Below are 23,296 nucleotides of genomic sequence, written 5' to 3'. Positions count from 1 at the left end.
TATACGGGGTGTCAAAAATAGTGTATCTAATTTCGGTGGGTGTTTCTACAGATAAAAATAAAATAATAAGTTCCTATGAGCATATGCCGTAAAATAATTTCCGCAGAAGTTCGAAAGGATAAATATAAATAATTTATTTTGTTTATTTTTAAGAGTATTGGTTAACCTTTTTTCTTGAAATGTTATCAACTCTTACACACATTTAAATGCTAAAGCGGATGACGATAGTGTAAAATTCCGTAATAGCCCTGAAAAGGTACCGTATGATCGAAAAAAAACGGCGTCCAGTTGGCTGGGAAATGACGATAGATGACATTTCCCATATAATTTTACATATAAAATGACAGCGATCTTCACTTCATAGCCATCGTTGACGCCGTTTTTTCTCGATCATACGGTACTTTCCATTATGCTAGACAGTACTACTGTATAGGTGCTTTTTTATACTTAGTTACAGTAATTTCAACAAATGACATAAACTGTTAAGACTTTTTCAGCTAAGAAAGGTGGTCTTCGTTTAGCTCGATATGGTGAACGGTTTTCAAGATATTCGAGTTTATACAGGGTGTTTCAAAAAACATGTGCCATCTCTCGTGGGGAGATTCCTCAACTAAAAATAAGATTTATTTTTCATATCAACATAGGCCAGATTCTGCTTTATTTTGTAGCTACAAGGTGTTAAAGTCTTAGTAGTTTACTTACTGTTGTACGTTGGACTAATACTAATAACAACTAACAGTAATAATATTTAATAATAAATGAGGTAAAATATGTAATTTATTAATTTTATTTTTAATTTTTAGTCACAATCATTGTGATTAATAAAATTGCGTTTATCTCATCAAGGAGGCCGAATTCGACAAAATTTAACTTTTAATTTGTATTAAATGGCATTTAAAAAACGGTATTTTCTCAATTTTGGTCTCAAAAGAAAAAAAGGCAGAGGCGCACATGTGTTTTTTTTTTAAATATTGCAGTGATAACCCATATGCACGTCCCTGATGAATTTATCGACACTTTTTAAGCATTAAAATACGTAGCAATTATAGTAACTTTTACCCTCAAAATTTCATTCGAATCACTAAACGTACTTGGAAGAAAATTATAATAAATCGAAAAAATATTAAGACTTTAACACCCTGTAGCTACAAAACAAAGCAGAATGGGACCTATGTTGATATGAAAAATAAATCTTATTTTAACGTGAGGAATCTCCCCACGAGAGATGGCACATGTTTTTTGAAACACCGTGTATATAAAGGTAAGATGCGTCAATTTATTATAATGAAGGGAAATCATGAGATAATTAATTTATAATTTCTTTTTAGACGCAAATATTTCGAAACTTTTGAAAATTATATTTTGAATCAAGAATATTGTCTACCCTTGATTCAGAGACGGATACAGAAGTTTATTTTAGGGGGGGGCCCAGATAAAAGGTAATGAAGAATATGCTATTTAGGGTGCCATTTTTAATCAAAAAGCCTAATATTTAACGCAATTTATAGATTTTAGGGGGGGCCAGGGTCCCATGGGCCCCCCCTCTATATATCGTATCCGCCACTGCCTTGATTTATATAATTTTGTCTAGTTTATACACTATCGGACAAAAATAGAGCAACACTTCGAGAAATATTAGCAAATCGCGATTTTTTAATTATACATGCATGGTAATGTACAGTACGTCTGCTGGATCTGTGTCTATGAAAGGAATGCGGACAAAAAACATTTAAATAAACAGCAATATATTTTATACGTCGACTTGAGGAGTACTCTTTTATTGGCTACTTGCAAATTTGTCGAATTTTTATTGATGGGACGCGTCGTCTAATTTTTTATGAAAAACATCGAGAGAATATCGTTGCCCCTCTCGCGGATACCCCGTAGCTACAGAACGGACAGACGTACTGTATACAATATACAATAAATTTAAAAACTACGAAGTAGGCTATGAGTATTCATTACAGCAAGAATTTTTACTAACAAAACAAATGAATTTATTTTGACATTTAGTTTTAAATGCTCAATAGTAAAGCGTCAAAAGTAGAACAACATAATTCATTCCAACGAAGGGTTTTAGCAAAAGTAAAGGCCAAAATAATTGTGCGAGGTTTATTTTATGTTTTTAAACATTTCTATACTGGATTAGTCATGCCAAGAGGAATTCCAATTTCAAAAGACTTCAAGTAAAGAGTTGTGAATGCATTCATGGAAGGTAACAAACAAGCCGATATTTCAAGACAGTTTGTGTTACCCCGGTACAGTGTATCTAAAATAATTTCATCGTATAATGACAGGGGACGCTTAGAAAAGTGCCAAAATTGGGAAGGCCAAAGAAAACAACGGTAATGACCGACAGACGCATCAAAAGAATTACCCAAAATGATCCTTGGAAGTCTGCACCTAGAATTATTGCCGAAATTCCAAAAATTACGGTTGGTATACGAACAGTACAAATAAGATTAGTAGATGCAAAGTTATTTAGTAGACGTCCAGCTAAAAAACCGTTAGTTTTGGAAAGAAATAGAGCAGCAAGGTTGGCATTCTCACGTCGGCATTTAAACTGGACCGTCAATGACTGGAAAAAAGTTCTGTTCAGTGATGAAACGCGCTACAAAATATTCAATTCTGATGGAACGAGACGTGTGAGGCGACCAATCAATACAAGGTTTAATCCTAAATACGTAACACCTACAATTAAACACGGTAAAGGCAGTGTATTTTTATGGGGTTGTTTCTCCTGGAATGGGGTAGGCTCTATCCACTTTATTAATGACACGATGGACCGATTTGTTTATAGGGATATCATGCAGAATGTTATGCTTCCTTATGCAGAATGGGAAATGCCACTGCGTTTTATTTTCCAACAGGACAACGATCCAAAACACTCTTCACAAGTTGTTCAACAGTGGTTTAAGGAAAATGATGTTCGAGTTTTGCAATGGCCAGCACAATCCCCAGACCTTAACCCCATTGAAAATCTCTGGGAAGAAGTAGAACGTCGTAGTCGTACCCAAATATTTCCAAATAAACAATCCTTGATAGATAAAATTAATGAAGTTTGGACAAATCTGCCCGAAAATATCATTCAGAAGTTGATTGCTTCAATGCCGCGTCGTTGTCAGCAAGTTATTAATAATAATGGATATTCTATGAATTAATAATATATTACTTTCAATTATTATTGTTCTTAAATGTGTTAAATATTTTTGTTGAAATAAGACACAATAAAATCTGTTGAATACAATTTGTTTCTCTATTTTTGTCCCCCCATTCTCATTTTTATAATCATTATTATTTACCATATTTAAATTGATTAAAAGTACACCAAAATTTTGTAAAATATTACTTTTAGTGTAAGGATAGTGTGTTAGTAAACATAGCCGAAAATCACAACCTAATAATTTTTTTTATTCAAACATGTATAAAAATCAACTTTGTTGCTCTACTTTTGTCCGATAGTGTAGATCATTAAGCCATAAAAAATTGACTTTTATGTTAATCTAATAAAAAATACTTTTTCAATAAATTTTGGAATATCTTTTAAAACAAGGTAGAAAAAAATCCACATCCGTGTAGGAATTTTAATGATAATTTTATATGTCATTTGTGTTGCAAGGCTGAGATTTATATCGTACCTTATAATCGACAAAAAGTGTAATTAAACTTGTTCTGAAATTAAATGCAAAAATAATGGTTTTCGTGAGAAAATTTACAAATATACAGAGTGACTCATTATTCTGAAAAAGTTCTGTCTGGATATTAAATATTCTGACAGAACTCTGATCCTCAAATTTTGATCTTACCACTTCATCTTTTTTTTAAGTATATTTTTGATGAAATAAACATGTGAACTTAGCCTCCATAATTGTGTCCAATGAACTAATTTTGTTTCCAACAATAGGTAGTAGTTCTATGTCCACGGAATATTGGGACATCCTGTATATCAAATATTATTATTTCCTTTTAAATTAGACAATAATGAACAGAAAATGCCGATAAAAAATGTGGCTAACAAAATTATAATTGGAAATGATGATGGAAATGTACCGTATGATCGAAAAAAAAACGGCGTCCAGTTGGCTGGGAAATGAACATCAATGACATTTCCCATATAAATTTACATATAAAATGACAGCGATCTTCATTCCATAGCCATCGCTGACGCCGTTTTTTCTCGATCATACGGTATGTACACAATGCAATTTATAATTATTCGTTGTTATGGAGTTTTATAATATAATTTTATTCTTATTCACCCTGAATAAGAATAAAATTCAATGTGAGAAAATTCATTGATCCAATGTGAGAAAATTCAATTGCAGTTTACTATAAAATGCATCAATAGACCACAAATTTACATTCGCAATGAAGTCGCAAATCGCAACTCCTAAAAATTCAATATCGCAGATAGAAATCACGGTCTCAGTTTACAAAATCACAATCGCAGCAAAATCGCAACAAAATCGCAAATCGCTACAAAGTCGCAAGTTGCAAATCGCAGCTATGGTTGCCTAAATTGAGATTCGCAAATAGAAGAAATCGCAATCGCAGTTTCCTATGAGACCCAATCGCAGGTTGCAATTGCGATTTTAAAATCGCTGGGATTTAATCGCAGTTTGCGATTTCTTGCTCATCTCTAGATGAACACTACATTTGTGACGTCATGTTATTGTAGATCTTTGTTGTAGATAGATCGAAATCAGAGATATGGACTAAAAGTCTATAGCTTGTCCACGCTTGTCTATAGTCTATATCTCTGATTTCAAAATCGCAATCGAAATTTAACCTTATCCAATGCCTTCTATTAAAAGATCAGCCTACGGGCGGACTTTTGTTTACTTCATCAGCTGTACATACTTAGATATTGGGTTAGATTCCGTTTCATATTTTGTCGGTTGATTTTTGGTTTTAACTCTTTGATTTTTGGTATTATTTATTATTGTAGTGCAAAAAACTAATTATTTTGGTGTTGAAGTGACATAAACTACTACCAGATATATGGTCACTCTCGGTTTCGCACAAAAATAGAAATTTTAAAAATTACACGTTGTGCAAGTGATTTAACCTAAAAGTGCCCATACATTTTTTACTTATCGTGATTTTTGTGTGTGTTTTTAAGACTCTAACAATTCATCAATAAAGCTTAAGTGGAGTGTGTTATTGGTGCTATGCCTCATCTTTGTTGTGTTCCTGGTGGAAAGGATGGTTACTAAGGATAGTTATTATACTAGGCAGCCTAAAGTGTCCGGAAGAGCAAGAAAAGTGGGTACGAGTTATAAATCAAGAGAATTTTATTGAAAATATCTTTAATAAATTTAAAAATAATATTCTCCCATGATGGTATTAATGAAAACTGGACAATTATGTTTATTTTATTCATATTGTGGAATCTCCACTCCAAGTGTTGCTGGTTCAGCTTCGATAGATTCAAACACGTAAGTAGGTATTATGATCTAGGGAAAAATAAAGAATATGTGTATTAGAGATCATGAAAAAGATTATTATTTTGAGTTTAAATTTTAAAAAGATTTTTGTAAAGACAAGACTGATACAGTTTAAAAGAAGAATGTGTTTTGTTTGATAATATATAATGTATGTTAAGCATAACATATATTTGTTCAGTAATTTTTAATGAATAGTATTGATTATTTATAATACCAAATTAATATCAAATATTTAAGTGATGGCTGAATACAATATGAATAAAATAACAATAAAATTGGTATATTTGCATAATACAAAATTAAGTTTTAAGAATAAAGGTGTTACTAAAAATACTAAGAAATTCATATTTCTTTGTTTTAATTGGTCTAATGTTATTTACATTTTACGTAAGAATTATACCGTATCATCGAAAAAATCGGCGTCTAGTTGGCTTGGAAATGAACATCGATGACATTCCCTAAATAACTGTACACATAAAATAATTAACTAGAATTTTACAATCTTGGAAAATTTGATATTCTTGAACCTTGATTCTAAATATTCTAAATTTTTTTTGATTTTCTTGAATTTAGGTTCGGGAAAAACGCTGATTGATTTTTCATTTGGTTTTTCATTATTTTTATTTGGTTTAAAAAAAACGGTTCGGCTAACATTATAGCCTCCATCATTGTTGTGTCATATGAAAAAAATAGTGTCGAATATAATCCAAAAAATTGCATATAAAATATGCACACCACGCACATAATGTTTACTGCGTACTCCATAGTCAATGTAGATAATTTTAGTGTTAAGAATAATAATTTTAAAAAATATGTGGTCATCTTTTGATAAGTTTATATTAGTTTATTAATTGCAGTAAACATTATGAGGTGTGAATTATATTGTATATGTAATTTTTTGGATTATATTCGACACTATTTTTCTCATATGACACAACACTGTGAAGGCTATAGTTAGCCGAAACGTTTTTTTTTAAACCAAATAAAAATAATGAAAACCCAAATGAAAACTTAATCAGCGTTTTTCCCGAACCTAAAAATCCCAAGAAAATCAAAAATTTTAGAATAATTTAACATATAAAATGCCAGCGATCTTCATTTCATAGCCATCGCTGACGCCTTTTTTTAGATAATATTGTATTATTTGTAAATATAATTTTTCGAACATTGATACTTGCAAAATATACATATAAATTTTGTGAATGCAAATAATAATACATCACTATTAGTAGATATTCAATGTTTTTGTTAAATTAGATCGATTTTCAAACCCCAAAATTTAAAATATATTTACATTTTACCCATTATCTTATGTACCTATACATTATTTGTACATTGTAAAACATTTGCTGCATATGTATGGTTCATAGTTTATTTGCCAAAGTATTTATTACTATAAATAGGTATATATGTTGTAGTTATTAACTGTATATTATGTATATTTCATTTAAACTATATCATTTTTAAAATACAAACCAAAAATCTGAGGAATAATTATGTTTTCCATGTATTCTACAACATATTTATTAATCCGTTATATCTAACTAGCGTGACGTCATAAATCTCGCCCGGAGGCTGATCTTTTAATAGAAGGCATTGCCTTATCTTATTTAAATATTTGTCAAGTTTTGACGTTTCATGAAAAGAAAACAATCAAAAACAGTCGAAAAACAGTAGTGAATTTGTGAACTAGAAAACTAGAACGTTTACTTTCTGGTTAAAATTATGAGAATATTTCTAACATTAAATTAGTAAAATACCTGATTTTATAGTAAAACAATTCATGGAAAATGTCTAGCCATATATTTAACGTTTTAAAGCAAGCTATAGTTACTTTTACTTCGAAAAAAGCCAAACCCGAGACCTTTGCAACAAATTTACAAAATTTAATAGCATTGTTGGATAAGACAACAGCAGAGCATGTTAATTTGCCGTCACATTTTTTGAACCCGGATCTATGGAACAACCCTGACAAGGCACCCGTAAGTTGTATTGGAGTGTATGAAGATGACCAAGTATCGATGGGGATATTTATATTAAAGCCGAATGGTAAATTACCCCTTCACAATCATCCACAGATGCATGGTTTAATTAAGGTTATTGCCGGTCGAGTAAAAATAGTCAGCTATTCAATAGACACTGAAAAGACTAAAGAAATTGACGAGAAGAGCTTTCAAGGTGAAACTCCTCCAGTATTGTTGAGACACAAGTCCAAATACGGGATTGTTACAGCAGAACTCGGTGACATTACAGTAGCAGATACAAGTAGTCCTACATGTACTTTAGAACCAGATTTCAAAAATCTGCATGAAATTCAAAGTTTAGATGAGCCAGCAGCATTTCTAGATATTTTAGCTCCACCCTATGACTATCCTTTAGAGGAGTGTGCTTCTCGACATTGTTCCTATTACACTAGATTAAGCCAAGTTGCTCCTAATATATTTCGTTTACAAGAAATCAGATCACCAAGCTGGTATTGGACTGATTCGTACCCATATACCGGACCAGATTTATTTGAATTAAATGTTTCTTAATGTTACTAATAAATGCTTAAGTTTCTTGCCTAAACAGTCTTCATTTTATTTGTTGGTGACTTTTCTCTTGTGTAAATAATTGTTTTTATGTTAATAGAGTTATTTATTATTAGTCAATTAAGTAAAATTACTTAGATTATATTTTTTATGTTATGTTGTTTCTTAATTGGTTTATGTTATCAGCTGTTTAGGTATTATTTTATGTACGACCAAAGCTTAGGGTGAAAATATTCTTGCCAAATTAATTTTATTTTATATTTTTTTATTATAAAGCTCACACTGTATTTGCTCAATAATAAATTGAATAAACCATTAATTTTGTTACCTCATTTTTAAATCTTTTTATCTACAATTAAAAAACAAATAAAAAATATATAACTTTATTTGACCAACTTAAAATATCAAAATCCTTTTTAACAATCTTCACCTGTCAAAAAACGAAAATCTAGCCTATAAAAATACCTGAAATAAGTAAATATGCATATACCACATTACATATGATACAATATCGAATAAATTTTACCAGCAATATTTCAAATACCTTTAAAACACATTTGAGATGCATGTGTATATTTAATATAAAATAATTTTAAAACTAGAATCACAATGTTAGTCCTTAAAAGTGAAGCTTTAGTGAAACCTAATATATCTTCAACAAATACAAAATTTCAATTTAATTTTTCAATTATTTAGGCCTGCATTTTCCACAATAAAAACACACCTGGGTCAATTAATATTTTAATGTTACTTTTAAAATATGTGCTTTAATGGGCAGTGTTTCTAAACAATCATTCTTCATTGCGTCTATTATTCCTTATGTATGTTGATATATTTGATTCAGTATAGTCTAGGATCTTTCTTTGACATTGCCTGATATAATTTTGTTGCTTGTGGTATATTTTTAAACATCCCTTAATAGCTATAAAGGCTAGACCTCCTAATATAGTACGGTGAAAATTTGATTTCACAGAGTCAAACAAACATTTTCCAAGAAACATTGATATTGTCGGCATTAGCAGAGCACCACACAGTACTCTTGTTGCTGACACAGGACTAGTTAAAGGCGGAAGATCATTTTCTGTATTTGATTCAGGACGTATATTCGTTGTTGCAGTAATTCTAAAAGAATAATTCAATAATATAGATTAAACAAGAGACCCAAACAATCTTACCCAAATGGTGAAAAGTTTCTGATAATAGGTATTTTAGTGAGATTTTTTCTAAGAAAGCTTAATAAAGCATCCTCCCAGCGTATCATTTTCCCTAAAAGTAAAGCAACTGGTATCGCAGGTAAGCCAATCAATAAAATTAATGGATCAGCTTGTTCCATAATAGCTAAACCCTCCTTTTGCCCGATAACCTGCATCACTGTGATGGCACCGTATGTTACTGCACACCAATATACTGCTCCCACAACAATTCCTGCAGCCATAAAGGGGCAACCCTTATATATAAAACTATCTACAGTATCTAAGAATAACACCAGAGTTCCCATGTTTGGAAAAACAATAATATATTCTGTCTGGCATTGTGGACATGATACTTTAGTCATGTTACCACCCTTCTGTTTTTCATCTACCCATCTCTGAAGACAAGTCTGATGAACCTAAAATAATGTAGATATGTTAATATATGAAAAGATTCCATATTTGAATAGTTTAAAGTGCAATTTATAAATATTCCTGTCCGTATATATTATGACATTTTTGAACAGCAAAATATTTTTATACCCATTTGGTGGTTCCTCTGCAATTGCAGGGCTGAACCCAAGCAGCCTCCATGTCCTCTTCCTCTGAAGCAAAGCATACCCAACAGTATCTTCCAGATTCCTTACTGTTAACTGGAATTGGTTTATGTTCATCTTGGGATGAATTTTGACTGCCTTGCCCATTGTCCGAACTCATTATAGATCGTTTTTCATAACAAAAATTTAGCTCTAAATTAAAACCATGATGACGTTTTTTATAATTTTTTGTTAAAATAAAACTTTTACCTATTTACCTTTTCTGCAACAAAGTCAAATGTCAATTTGAAACTGTGATTTGAAATAATTTTTTCAATGTCAACATTGTCAACTTTGCATGTTCGACAACATAAAAATTAATTTATAAATTTCGCGCCTTAATTCAAATGGTCCTTGTCAGTTTGACAAAAAATAATGTTGAAGAAGAAAAGTTTAAGAAAAATTAATATTCCAAAATATTTACATAAACGAAAAATTGAACTGATACGACAAAAAATTATTTGCAGAAAATATGGTTACAGCTTTTACCGCAAAACGGTTTGCAAAATATTACCATCGCAAGCTGAGAAATTTTATCTGGAAAAACTGTTGCAACAATACTTTTCCAAATGGGTATCGTACTGGTACGAGGAGACTATTGAATGGAAACATATCCTAAAGGCAGATATTCACTACAATTTATACACCAAACAAAAATACTTTAAAATATGGAAGATATACCATCAAAGTAGAATGCAATATCTAATAAAACGAGAGATCGCTGTAGTACACTATCAAAAGATTTGTGATGGAATGATCAAAAACATATTTTTCAAAAAATGGATATTCAAAATAAAATGTAAATTATATGAGAAAGAACAGCTTCAGTTTTCTTGGAACTTTTTTAAATTCAAGAACTATCCTCAAATGTTACGCACATATTTTTATCAATGGAGAGCTTGGATATTTTTATTGCGAAAAAATAACCGTTCTATAGTAAAAGCCCGAAAAGATTACGAAATGAAGTTGACTCGGAAATGTTTTAATAAATTACTTTCTTATAAAACGTATCGATTATTTAAAAAACTAAAATACAAAGAAATTGCAAAATTTTATTTAAATAAACTTCTTAAAAGAACCTTTAATAAGTGGTTAATTTATCTAAAAGAAAAAAAGAAAATGAAGCATAACTTTCTTATAGCTGAAGCTAATTTCAAGCATAATCTGATTTCAAATTGCTTTAGAATGGTGAGAGAGCACAATAAAAGAATGAAATACATTAAAAGTAAAATGACTGAAAAAAATTTAAATATTCTAAAAAGATGTTTTAAAAAATGGAGACTTTATACAGAAAACAGAAGAACAAAACTTTTGAAATATAAATTCATAGAAAAATATTTCAACACGAAGTTACAGAAAACTACGCTTGTTAAATGGAAAACGATTATTCAATTACAAATTCAAAAACGAATACAAGAAAACAACAGAATTGAACAGATAATAAATATTGTTAATTATAACAAGCTTAAATATAGTTTCAAAAAATGGCGTTTATATACGACTTATAAGAGCAACAGAAATTACCAAAAAATCCAGGCTTATGGTTTCCATAAACGAAATATATTGCAAAATTCGATGTTACAAATGCAATATTACACAGAATATCGAAAAAATAGGAAACTTTTGTATCATAAAGCTGTTATTTTCTATAAAAATATGTTATTAAAAACATCCTTCAATAAAATCAGATTTAATTGGCTATATTATGAAGAATTTAAGAAAAAACTTGTTGAAGCAAAACAATTTTATAAGGATAGCTTGATTGAAGAAGGTCTTCAAGTAATGGTTTTAGGTGGAATTAAGAAAAACGAACAATTTTTTCAGGAAAAAATTAAATCTCTTCACAGAGAATTATTTTTAACACAGAAATATTACAGTTTGTGGAAGCAGAAAACAGTTTATAAAAATGCAATTTTCCAAAAATCTGTTTTAATGCCGGAAGAAAATCTTTGTGAAGTTGGGTCTTCTAATGTTGACTGGATTCAGATGTGTTTTCTTTCACCAAGAATATTGCATAATGCTTATTAAATTATTAATCCAGTAAATAAGGACACGAAAAAAACCTTCATTTACTGGACTATATTAGGAATCAATAATGTTAATTCTTAAATAAAATTTTTATTAAAAACAAATATAATATATATTTTTTATATCTACTTTTTCTTATTTTTTCTATCCAAAGTGTTAAGTTCAGACTGTTGCGTTGCCGCTTCTGCAAATATTCTGTTGACTTTTTGTTTTCTCTCCAGGTCGCTAAACAAATAAAACAAGTATTATTAAAATGTATTTGTGGCGAATTAAAAAAATAAAATACCTTTGTATCCGTTGGTTCAGCTTAATTCTACCCAAGAAAGCTTTGTCCCTTCTAATTTCCCTCATAGCTCCTTTCGTTTCCTTCTTAAGTTTTTGATGTAGTTTATCCCTCTCAGCTTTTTCTCTTGATTGTACTTTGTGCCGCTTTCCATCATACCTATATGAAAATAAATATATAAAAATATATCCGGCTTTTTAAACAAAGGAACGATTTTTTACAAAAAGCCTAATTAGAATTAGGTATATTAAACAATGACGATATTTTCTGTTCATTTCTGCATAAAGACTGCCTGTTTTCAGTCATTTTACAAAATTCCAAATCGAGGCCAGGCAGATCAAAAAATAATCAAAGTGTAGTCAATTATGAGCATAAGCATATTGAATAATTTACGCTTTGATAAATAAATAATAAATTTTCTTATACAAAAACAATAATTTATGTCAAAATTTTATTGTGAACTTAACTTGAACCCTATTTGATGAATTATAATAATTATAAGTAACATAATTTTAAATACAAAATATATTAAAACCTTAATATTAATATCTCATTTAATTATTATTCTCTGTAATTCGATTCTGTGTATAGAGCTGCTTATTTGTGAAACTTTGCTTTCTTAAAGAACAAAATGAATTTATATCTTTATAATAATCGTCCTTAATCATACTCTATTTAAAAAAGTTATCACTTTTTGTGCCATTACTTCCTAATTTTTCAAGAGAAATTCAAGAAATGTTGTTGGATAAATTTAGTTGGATAATTTTTTCATTAGGCATTTTAAATAAATCCTTCTTTTAAGTAAAATATCCTTCTTTTGTTTCACGCCGGCGTTTTCTAATATGCCTAGTCTTTTTGCAAAATGCCTAGTTATTCGATCTGCCTGTGACATATACATTAATAATTACTTATATTCATATTGTTTATGAGTATGTTAGTTGCGTGTCATTTTAATACACAAGTAAATAGAATTTTCTGTCAATTTTTGGATGTTGTCTGTCGAAATTTTATCTGTCTTGTTGGGCAAATCTTATACAGTGGTGGTCCAAATTATATTGAATATTCAACAGAAACTATTTCATCATATTTTTTTTCTAGAAAAATTTATGATTAATTAATAAATCAAATAAGTATCTAGTCAACATATGTTTATTTTTTGACAATTATTACCATATTGTATCTTGATAATTATTTATATTCCAAATATCTTGAGAACTGTTAACTATTCGTAGCGATTTTTACGCAAAAGACGACAGAAATGTATATTTTTTTCACGCAGTTGTTTTATGCAGGTACGGACGAAAAGTTATTACTCTTCAAAACAGATAAAAATATGTAGGTGGCGCCCCCTATAAGTAGGAGTCATATTGACATTTAAATTAAATTTCTCATGTCAAAAAACACCCAGACACCAATTTTCATCCAAATATAGACTATAGTTTAGAAATTATGTGGAAAAAAAGAAAAGAAAATGAAACTTCTACACCCTGTATCTCCTAAAGAAAGCATTTTAGAACATACATTTATACAGACTTTTTACTTATTTTCATTTGCAGACTGGGCTGCCGATGTTTCCCGAATACAATTTGTACCACCCTGTATAATAGACTATACATACAGGGTCCGGCAAAAGTGCGTCGAGCATCTGTAGTTCTTGGAATAAAAAACTGGTGAATTTTGTTTTAGTGCAGACCTAAAGCATGTACTTCAAGAAAATGTTTTAACATCTACAGGGTGGCTTAAAAAAGCGTGAGTGGATCGGAATAGTTTTTTTTAAATAGAACACCCTGTATATTATTGTATTTTTGAGTTCCCTTCAGATCACTTTACATAATCCGAAGATATGAGTAAATATATTTCTCAGCTTTTCTTAAAAAAAATTATTACAAATACAAGAACAGTCCTGAAATCAAAACTATATCAGGTATTTACTTTAGATGGTCTATACTTTGCTATAAATATCGTAATCTTAAATCATACAGGGTGTTCAAAATTCTACATCAAACTTTATCAATACTAATATATAAAATCCTTAAGTGACTGACTCACTGATTAATCACGATCCTGCTCAAACCACTCAACGTAAGAAGCTCAGTTTTGGCATACAGGTTGATTCTAGGGTGTAGAGGTTCGATTAGAAGGGATTTTTGAAATTCCAGTTCCAAGGGGGCAAAACCACCCCTCAAATATTACAATGTTTTTTATTTAAAAAACGGTCAAGTTTTCGAAAAAACGCTTAAACACGTATATTTTATTTTGTTTTTTTACATATTCTAAGATTTTTTAAAAATTTATACAGGGTGTTTTGAAAAATCTGGTCATTGATTAATCACGATCCTGCTTAAAGCGCTTGACGTAAAAAGCTGATTTTTGGAAAACGGATTGACTTTAGGGTGTAGAGGTTCGATAAGAAGGGATTTTTCGAAACTCGAATTTTTAAGGGGTGAAACCACCACTCAAATATTAGAATATTTTTTCGGAAAACTCTTAAACACGTATATTTTATTTTGTAGTTTTACATATATTAAGATTTTTTAAAAATTTATAAAGGGTGTTTCATAAAATATAACCATTGAGTAATCACGATTCTGCTTAAACTGCTTGATTTTTAAAGCTGATTTTTGGCAAACGGATTGACTGTGGGGTGTAGAGGTTCGATAAGGAGTGGTTTCTCGAATCTCAAATTCCAAGAGTGTAAAAACGCCCCTCAAATATTACAATATTTGTTATTTAAAAAACGGTTAGTCTTTCGGGAAAACGCTTGGACACGCATAATTTACTTTGTTTTTTTACATATTTTGTTTTTTTTTAAATCATACAGGGTGTTCCAAAAAGTTGGGTACCTAATTGATTAACCACGATTCTGCTTAAACTGCTTGACGTAAAAAGCTTATTTTTGGCAAACGGATTTTTTGAAAGTCAAATTCCAACGAGATGAAAGTACCCCTCAAATATTACCAAGTTATATAATAATATCGCCATATTGTTTTTTCTCATGCTATGCTGACATAAATGTGAGAACATTTTATTCAGTTTGTATGTTAATGGAAATTCTTGCTTTGCTGTATCATCACCATTACAAGTGATTAATTCGACGCGAACAAAGTCGCGGGTACACGCTTGTAAAATATAAAATAATTTTTCTTCGTTTTTGTTAACGGATTATCCTGTATATTATTTTTTTATTAGATGGAGAATTAAAAAATAAACATTTTTTATATTTAAGAGAGAGTATTTCAAATTTTTTAACAGTTTCGCTGATACTCGCGTTATAATACAAGAGAAAAATCATTGGGTGGCTTTGATAAAAATTTACTGTGGAAAATGCCATTTGAAATATAAAACCGCGAATATCTGTCAAACCATTAAAAATTTTGAAATACTCTAAATACAATAAAGGTTCATTTTTTAATTCTCCATCTATTAAAAAATAATATACATGGTGATCCATTAAAAAAAAACCAAGAAAAATTGTTTTATATTTTAGAAAGTTTGGCGTAGAATTTTGAACATTCTGTATGATTTAAGATTACGCAAATTATAGCAAACTAAGTAAAAATAGTACTCTAAAATAAATACCTAATATAGTTTTGATATCAGGACTGTTCTTGTATTTTTAATATTTTTTTTTTAAAAGATTGAAAAAATATATTTTTTATTTATTTATCTCTGAAACGGTAGAAACATATTTACCCATATCTTAGGACTATGTAAAGCGATCTGAAAGGAAGCCAAAAATGCAATAATATACGGAATGTTCAATTTAAAAAAAATCAGCCCGATTCACTCACACTTTTTTGAGCCACCATGAAGAAGTTAAAATATTTTCCTAAATACTTTAGGTTTGCACTTGAACAAAATTCGCAAGTTTTTTATTCTAAGAGCTACAGATGCCCGACGCACTATTGCCGGACCCTATATAATAAGTTTAATAAAAAATAGAAAATGTAAAGTTAAAAAAGAAGATATAATAAAATAATAAGTGAATTAACTTACACTGTCTCGATTTTAGGTTCATACAACCTTAAGGCTTTTGGTTTCTTCTCCTCCATAATTAAATATTGAAGTTTCCTTTCTGATTTCAGCTGATTCAAACTATCATAGAATTCTTTGTGTTCAGATTTAACTTCATCAGGGTATAAATGCCAAGGAATCTGATTGATATATTTTTCTACATTGTCAAAAATCTCAACGTTACTAGAATAACTTTTAAATACATCTTTAAATTCTCTTAGTAGCTTCAAAGACAAATGTAATGCTGAAATCTTAAATTCAACTTCAATATCTTGTAGAATCAAACTGCTTATGTGTATTTTGTCTTTTGGGTGGAACTTTAACTTTTTCTTTGTTAACACTAAGTCACTGCATAAAGATTTAAATGGAGGCGGTGCCTTTATTATTTTGACTCCAGTTTTTGGTATTGCCATGTGCAAAATGCCTGACAGGAAATTAATAGTGACTGGAAGATATCTGTTAGACAATGAAGTATACTACAAAAAAAACATAATTAATATTTTATTATACATAATTCATTTTTAAATTGATTAAAACATTTATATATTTATACCGGGTGCGTCTCAAAAGTGGCTCACCCCTATAACTTTTTCATTTTTTCAGATAAAAATGCGAGTTTTGGTATGTTAGTATATGACATAAATTAGGATTGATTGAGGTATTCAATAATTGTTTTTGATTACTTCCTGTTTCATCGGAAATGACTACAACTTTTGATTTTTAAATTGCACCCTCGGTATATTTTTACTTTCGTCAATAGAAAATGACACTCTGAATAGAGTGACATATCATATGTCAACTTTTGATATTTTCAATTAAAAAAAATGGTATTTTAAATTCCAATCTAGAATGCCATGGCTGTGTGACACTATTTTTTATTAATGAAGAAGCTTTGGAAAAATCTGTTTTAATCGTCTAATGTTTTTTGTGTCTTGTCCTAGCTGGTTAAAAGATGCCCAAATTGTATTTTTAATCATATCTTAATCTTTCCAAATGGAAGAAGGGTGGCTCATTAGTATATTTAGAAGAAGCATTTTTTACAAATAATTTGGTACCACACACTTGGTATTTCGAGTGAAATTGTCGTTATGTTACAATTTCAAATAAACCATATGCGAAAAACGTCAGGGTCATTCTCTATTGAATAAAGTAAAAAAATACCGAGGGTGTCATTTAAAAATGAAAATTTCTAGTAATTTTCGGTGAAACAGGAAGTGACCAAAAACAATTGAATACGTCAATCAATCCTAATTTATGTCATATACTAACATAGTAATTCTCATTTTTTTATCTGAGAAAAAAATAAAAATTTTATAGGGGTGAGCCACTTTTGAGATGGACCCGGTATAGCATTAATTTTAAAAATATAAAACTTTATAAAATACTAGTTGAAACCTGGCGCATCCGCCACGACATCAGGAAAAAAAAAATACTTTTTATTTTTTGTTTAATTAAATGAAAAACAAAAAATCCGACGACGACAGTTTTTAGAACAGCCAATTAGCTATCTTTTAGTAAAAAAAGCAACTTTCTAGAGCAAGTCGTTACTTCAGTAGAGACGACACAGATAAACATTAGCGTTTTATATATGTAGAAGATATTTGAATTTGTATATTTGAATGTGTCTATTAAATTAAAATTATTGCCTGTATATTTTATAATAAAAATATTAAGTAAAAATCTCAAACCAGCAGACTGATATAGAGCTTTTTCAGAACACTTTTTCACCCTGTGTATACTACTTAGTTAACTTACCTCCAAAATCAAAGTACACAAAAACAATCCATATGAAATATCTCCTGCAGTTTTGATTGAACAATTTTTCAACATTTGTTCTATGAAAACAAAGCAGGGAGTTACAATTTGATGTCTAAAATCTGATGTTGAAAACAGCAAGCTCACTAATTTCAGAAATATCAGTACTTCAATGCCTGGATATCTTTTCTTTTTCTTTCTGTACTCTTGATGTTTCTCCTTGATTACTTCTAGAACAGAATTGTGGGTATTCTCGGGATTCAGTTGAGCCAAATCGTAAATGTGAGGCATAAGAGACTTGAATAATTGAAAGTTTTCTTTTAAGTCTTTAGTATTTTCAATCTCTGAGAAAAGATCGTTCAAGTATTGTAAAAGATAATCGAATAAAACACCCAAGTTTTCTTTATTCCCTTGCGCTAAGCTGGGGTGGTTGCACTTAATCATTCTTTCCAATATAATTTTTTGTTGGGTATGTGACTTATCCTTAAATGTTTCCATAAGATTTTCATAAGATTCTGGAAGCTTAAATGTAAAAGGAAGCTCATTACCCACTTTCTCTAATTCATTTGTCTCTGATTCTAAAATGTCTTTGTTAACGTGTTCTGAGGTAATATCAGATTTTAATTTCTTACATATATTACCACTGGATACCAAATCTGAAGGTCTTTTATTCTTTTCCTTTTCTTTTCGATTCTTCTTAGGACATGCCTTCTCATCAGAATCAATGATAGTTACAGTATCTTTTAAATCAACTTTAATTTTTTTATATTCAGTATTTTCAATTTCAATTTTGTTTTTCTTTTTGTTGTTTTTAGTTTCAATTTTTTTAGAATTATCTTCTTCTGACTCACTGTTATCACTACTGTCATCCTTCTCCTTTAAATCAGTTAGAGAATCATCTGAACTCGATTCGTCTTCTGATTCTTCATTTCCTTCTTCATCATCTGATTCAGAATTCGATTCATTTTCTGTATTCTCACTTGGATCTTCTCCAACAATTTTCCCATTTATTTCAGCTTGTATTTCAACATTAGCTTGTCCACTTGTACTGTATGATAATGTGTTATCTTCCACATCAGATTCAATAAGAAAATTATCATCGAGATCATCAGCACTTCTATGGTTTGTCTTTGTATTATTATCTTCTATAGTGCCTTTCATTCTATTAATTCTTTCTTGTTCTAGCTTTTCCAGTTTTTCTTTCTCTTCTTGTGCAATTTCCCCTTCCGTTTTTAATCGATCCGACACTGTTCCCCTAGCTTCAAATCTTAGTTCTCTCATAAATTTATCATAGTCATCAACTTTAGACTTTTCTTGATCTTTCTCTTCTGCTTTTTTAGTATTTTTGCTAACTAATTGAACTAGATCCTTCCACTCATTGTCCAACTTTTCAGTTAATTCTAATGTAGCTTCTTTAACCTTTTGCTGTTCAGCTTTACGTTTCTTCGATTCTTCAATTAGTTGTTCTATAAGTTGTTTATGTGTTTTTACGCCCTCTCTGCCAGTGTTTGTTAACATTCCATTGCCAAAATGAGCTTCTTCTACAAAATCAGAATCCAGTTTTCCAGTATTATTTTCATTATCACTTTCTTCATCATCTGAATGCAGATTTTCAAATTTTTCTATTTCACTTAATGTGTGATCTCTATGACTTAAAATTTCCTCTGATAAGTTAAAAATACTCTTTCTGTTATGAGATTTTGCTTTAAATGCTGCAAATCTAGCCGCTACTTTTTCTTCATTGGACATTTTCGATTTTTCTCCGATTCGTTTGTCTAAAAATCTATTCGATTTATGCTGCAAGTTAAATTCAGGCAATAATGTATGTTTTCGTTTTTGAATAGCTTTCGCTCTGGAGATTCCCGGCACACCTCTTTGATTAGCTGCCTTTTTACCTAAAACTCGCATTTTCTCTTTATTTATGTGGACTTCGAAAGGGTTTAAAGTTTTCTTGGCATTTTGATTTTGTCTCTTTTTCTGTATCTGCTCCACCGAGACCCGTTTATGATTTTTCACTTTCACCATTTTTATGTCTTATATATAAAGTACATTAAAATTATTGATATCTTAAGTTTTTATATAGTAATTATTAAAAATTATAAAGAAAACCAAACAAACCAAAACACGACATCTTTCACTGACATTTTACAGGTTAGTTTTCTTTGGTTAGGTTCTTTTTGTCATCTTTTTATAAATGTTTAAAAAGCATGGAAAAGACACGTGGCCATGTAACTAGCATAACTAGCAGAGAACGAAATATATGATCTAGGAAGGAAAGTTTATAATTTATATGATTATTTTAACATTTTATGTATTTTTAGTTGCATAACTACTTATTTTGAAATACCAGGGATAATTAATAAATATGATTTATTTTCTACACACCCTTCTTTTTTAGAAGGGCGTATTAATATATTTAAAGAAATTACATTTAATAAATACAGTTCATTTAGATCAGAGAAATAGAAGGGATAGAGAATATGCGTCAACATGCGCAGAAGGTCTAATCAAGTTGGGCGCCATATTCCAGGTCTTCCTGTCATTTTGAATATAGGTGGTAATCTATAAGTAATCAAATATCAATTTGCTGTTTTCAACTATACGGGAGGCAATTTAAATTTAGTGAAATTCTATCATTTATTATGGTTAGTTAACATTAATATGATTTATTTAATTATCAGTTTCAAAACTGCGTACAATATTGGTATATAATACACTAAATATACGAATATTCTGACAAAAGACGCTACGGACAGATGACCTTTTCGTCGTTAAACACTCGAAATGATATTAAATAAGTATTTACAATATTTCATGTTTACTTGTACTGAATTACGCGTTTCAATTTAAATTTTTTGCAAATTTGGTAAAAATTGTTCTAAACAATTTTTTGTTCAAGTTGTATATTCATAAAAAACATTTAGTTCATAATTATTTTTGATGATTACCTACCTTGTATTTTTAATATAAACCTAGAAAAAATATGTTTTTGCTTTATTTTTTTTATTCGTCCCTTCAAATTGTGTTTCAAAAACTGTTACATAATATGTTCTCTGACAAATATTTTCATAATACATAAACATCATTGATTTTATTAAGGGTATTATTATTAGTATTTATCCTGGCTTTTGTGGACAATAAAAACTCAATCTTGTAATAGAACATCAATTTTATATTTCGTAAAATTATTTTAATACAAATTCAATTTGTCAAAATTCAAGTCATTAATATATTGATAAACAACCCAAATTATTCCTAAATATTTTATTATAAAAAAAACTGTTACCGGTAAGTATGTAAAACTCATTATGGTTTGTCGTAATACTAGAAAAAATCATTTATTTTTTGCACAAAAGAAGCTTGTCGATCCTTATTTGTCCATAACAAAATTCTGTATGTACAACATACATATACCTAATTTATTATTAAGAAAATTAGATTATATGATCTCAGAATTTTAAGAAATTTTTAAGATAAAATAGTTTCTTCTCAACTGTAATATTGTCAACTTTGGCCTGTTTTTTATCTATTTAAAAACATGGGATTGACAATCCCCTTACTAAAATACATACTGGAAGGTACCGATTAAGTTTCATTGCATCAAATACCTTTGCTATAAATCCTGGCTCACAATTTAAGGCCATTGCAAAATGCTTTTGAACTTCATCATAGATTTTACAAGAATAAAAGTGTAATATTGAAACAAAGTCACATTGTAAGTTTCATGACTAATAGTCTCATTTTTAATACTCTTTAAATATCATCTCGTTAACAATTATGAATATTATATGATTTTTCACAGTGATTTGTGGCACAGATACAAATTAATATATGCCCCATAACAGTTTTTAAATAAGAAACTTCTGCCTACAGATTTAATTTTCTTATTGGCATAATACCCTTTCTTCCTATATAAATCTTGCCATTTTTTCAGTTCAATGTTCCTTGTTTTTACAGTTGTAGGAATACTAAAAATGTTGACTATAGAACTTCATACTATGTTTGAAAAAGCCTTCATACCTGTAACTGTGCATAAATCTAATTAACTGAATTCTCCTCCTCTTGACACTCTGAACACTGCTGCTGCTAATGTTAGAAATATTTAGCACAAAACTACAACTACCTACAACAAACTTTACAATAAAAATGTTAAATTTTCGCTGTTCGATTAAAATACCCTATCTTATGTTTTCTTTTCCTCCAAATAATCTTCTTGTCAAGTAAAGACCAATCTTATTTGACATATTTCTGGTACACTTGAACTTGTGCTTTCATGGACACTATAAGAGTGCACTGTTTTACAGAACCATGAACATTGATTCCAAGTATCTTCTTCCTCCACACATAATAAAAACATCCTCTTTAAATGGCCACATCATACACTTATTTTTGACCAATCCCAATTACAATCACGATTTTTACAAATCGCCTTTAGGAAAACTAAAAATAAACAGTTTTGGATCATCTGTAAACACGATTATGTTGTATAAACTTACACATGAAAACTAATCATTTTTCCCGGCGTATTAGCTTTCTTAGAATGACTATGACAATATACAATAAGCCTTTTTGAATTAGTGTTTAGAATAATTGAGACTCTGATTGAGATAATAATAAATTTTAACTAGATAACAACACGAACGAAAAAAAAAAACAAAACAAACAGATGTCAATTAAAGAGGGGAAGTGACAGCGAGACCTGGAAGATGTCTGCCATCTTGCCGTCGACAAAAATTTGGATGCGCACTCGTCGAAGCTCATTCTCCCACTTCCATATCTCTGATTTAGATATAGTCCCTATAGATCCATTAGATGAGTTTCACTTTAGTTCTTTTAACTTTAATTGTTTTTTAAAATAAAAATAAAAATAAATAAACAATTTATTCGCATTACATTTTATTGAAAATAATGAAGAAGAATGTTGCATAAATCTACCACGAATGCCACCGCACATTAAAACACTTATATTTTAAACTTGGGACGCATGATCAGCGCTTTTCATCATCATCATCATTACAGATAACTATATAGAATAATTGTTTTAATCATCTTCTGATGATGTTGGCTAGTTTAATTCCAAACTGATTTGTTAAACAGTATACAGGGTGTCTCATTAAAAAAAGTAAGTTTGTGTCATAAGTTCAAAATTGGGCTATTCAGAAAAAATAAACATACGCTACTGAATTCTATTGAAAATTCTATACCAAAACTTAGATTCAAACACTTTTTGCAATTGACAAATTTTCAAAAATACCCTGTTGCTCAAATAGGAATCAAAGTAGCCATGATCTGCTTTAGAAGCTAAATTGATATCAATAATTAAGAGCTCAATACTCGGTGAAATTTTTTTAGTTTTGTCCGTAATATTACCCGAAAAAGTACTCTGTACACTGTATATACAAAAAATACAGGTTGCACAATATGATTTTATAATCCAGACTATATTTTCTCT

General features: G+C 29.7%; 3 protein-coding genes across 4 annotated transcripts; 1 reads left to right on the top strand and 2 right to left on the bottom strand.

The window, feature by feature from the left end:
* Positions 1–7,064: 7,064 nt before the first annotated feature.
* Positions 7,065–8,238, top strand: LOC115880163 (2-aminoethanethiol dioxygenase). Its single transcript, XM_030897297.1, has one exon. It carries the CDS (start codon positions 7,238–7,240, stop codon positions 7,979–7,981), a length of 744 nt encoding a protein of 247 aa, XP_030753157.1. The 5' UTR covers positions 7,065–7,237; the 3' UTR covers positions 7,982–8,238.
* A 109-nt stretch (positions 8,239–8,347) lies between these two features.
* Positions 8,348–10,055, bottom strand: LOC115880162 (E3 ubiquitin-protein ligase MARCH5-like). 2 transcript variants are annotated; one of them, XM_030897296.1, is made up of 4 exons: positions 9,975–10,055; positions 9,712–9,917; positions 9,154–9,587; positions 8,348–9,100 (listed from the first exon to the last, which is right to left on the bottom strand). In XM_030897296.1, the coding sequence occupies exons 2-4, from the start codon at positions 9,883–9,885 to the stop codon at positions 8,770–8,772; spliced, it is 939 nt and encodes a 312-aa protein (XP_030753156.1). In that variant the 5' UTR covers positions 9,886–9,917; positions 9,975–10,055; the 3' UTR covers positions 8,348–8,769. The 2 variants fall into 2 exon arrangements, with proteins under 2 accessions (XP_030753156.1, XP_030753155.1); XM_030897295.1 differs by having other exon boundaries at positions 8,664–9,100; positions 9,983–10,031.
* A 1,814-nt stretch (positions 10,056–11,869) lies between these two features.
* On the bottom strand, positions 11,870–20,009 carry LOC115880161 (nucleolar protein 14 homolog). The gene is made up of 4 exons (XM_030897294.1): positions 17,845–20,009; positions 16,072–16,565; positions 12,079–12,234; positions 11,870–12,017 (listed from the first exon to the last, which is right to left on the bottom strand). Exons 1-4 carry the CDS (start codon positions 19,867–19,869, stop codon positions 11,918–11,920), a joined length of 2,775 nt encoding a protein of 924 aa, XP_030753154.1. The 5' UTR covers positions 19,870–20,009; the 3' UTR covers positions 11,870–11,917.
* Between the last annotated feature and the right edge of the window lie 3,287 nt (positions 20,010–23,296).

The sequence above is a fragment of the Sitophilus oryzae genome, unplaced genomic scaffold (assembly GCF_002938485.1).
Source record: "Sitophilus oryzae breed Bouriz unplaced genomic scaffold, Soryzae_2.0 scaffold_1620_pilon_pilon, whole genome shotgun sequence".
Lineage (NCBI taxonomy): Eukaryota > Metazoa > Arthropoda > Insecta > Coleoptera > Curculionidae > Sitophilus > Sitophilus oryzae.
The sequence above is the reverse complement of the archived record's forward strand: the minus strand, read 5'-3'. Positions and strand labels throughout refer to the sequence as shown.

Excerpts from the sequence above, each read along its gene's own strand:
- LOC115880163 (XM_030897297.1), top strand. The coding sequence starts at position 7,238 with ATGTCTAGCCATATATTTAACGTTTTAAAGCAAGCTATAGTTACTTTT.
- LOC115880162 (XM_030897296.1), bottom strand. The coding sequence starts at position 9,885 with ATGAGTTCGGACAATGGGCAAGGCAGTCAAAATTCATCCCAAGATGAA. Across the intron at positions 9,588-9,711 it reads GCAGAGGAACCACCAAATGG|GTTCATCAGACTTGTCTTCA; the intron begins GTATAAAAATAT and ends ACATTATTTTAG. Across the intron at positions 9,101-9,153 it reads AGAAACTTTTCACCATTTGG|AATTACTGCAACAACGAATA; the intron begins GTAAGATTGTTT and ends TTATTCTTTTAG.
- LOC115880161 (XM_030897294.1), bottom strand. The coding sequence starts at position 19,869 with ATGGTGAAAGTGAAAAATCATAAACGGGTCTCGGTGGAGCAGATACAG. Across the intron at positions 12,235-16,071 it reads GAACCTAAAATCGAGACAGT|GTATGATGGAAAGCGGCACA; the intron begins GTAAGTTAATTC and ends ATTTTCATATAG. Across the intron at positions 12,018-12,078 it reads CTGAACCAACGGATACAAAG|CGACCTGGAGAGAAAACAAA; the intron begins GTATTTTATTTT and ends TTATTTGTTTAG.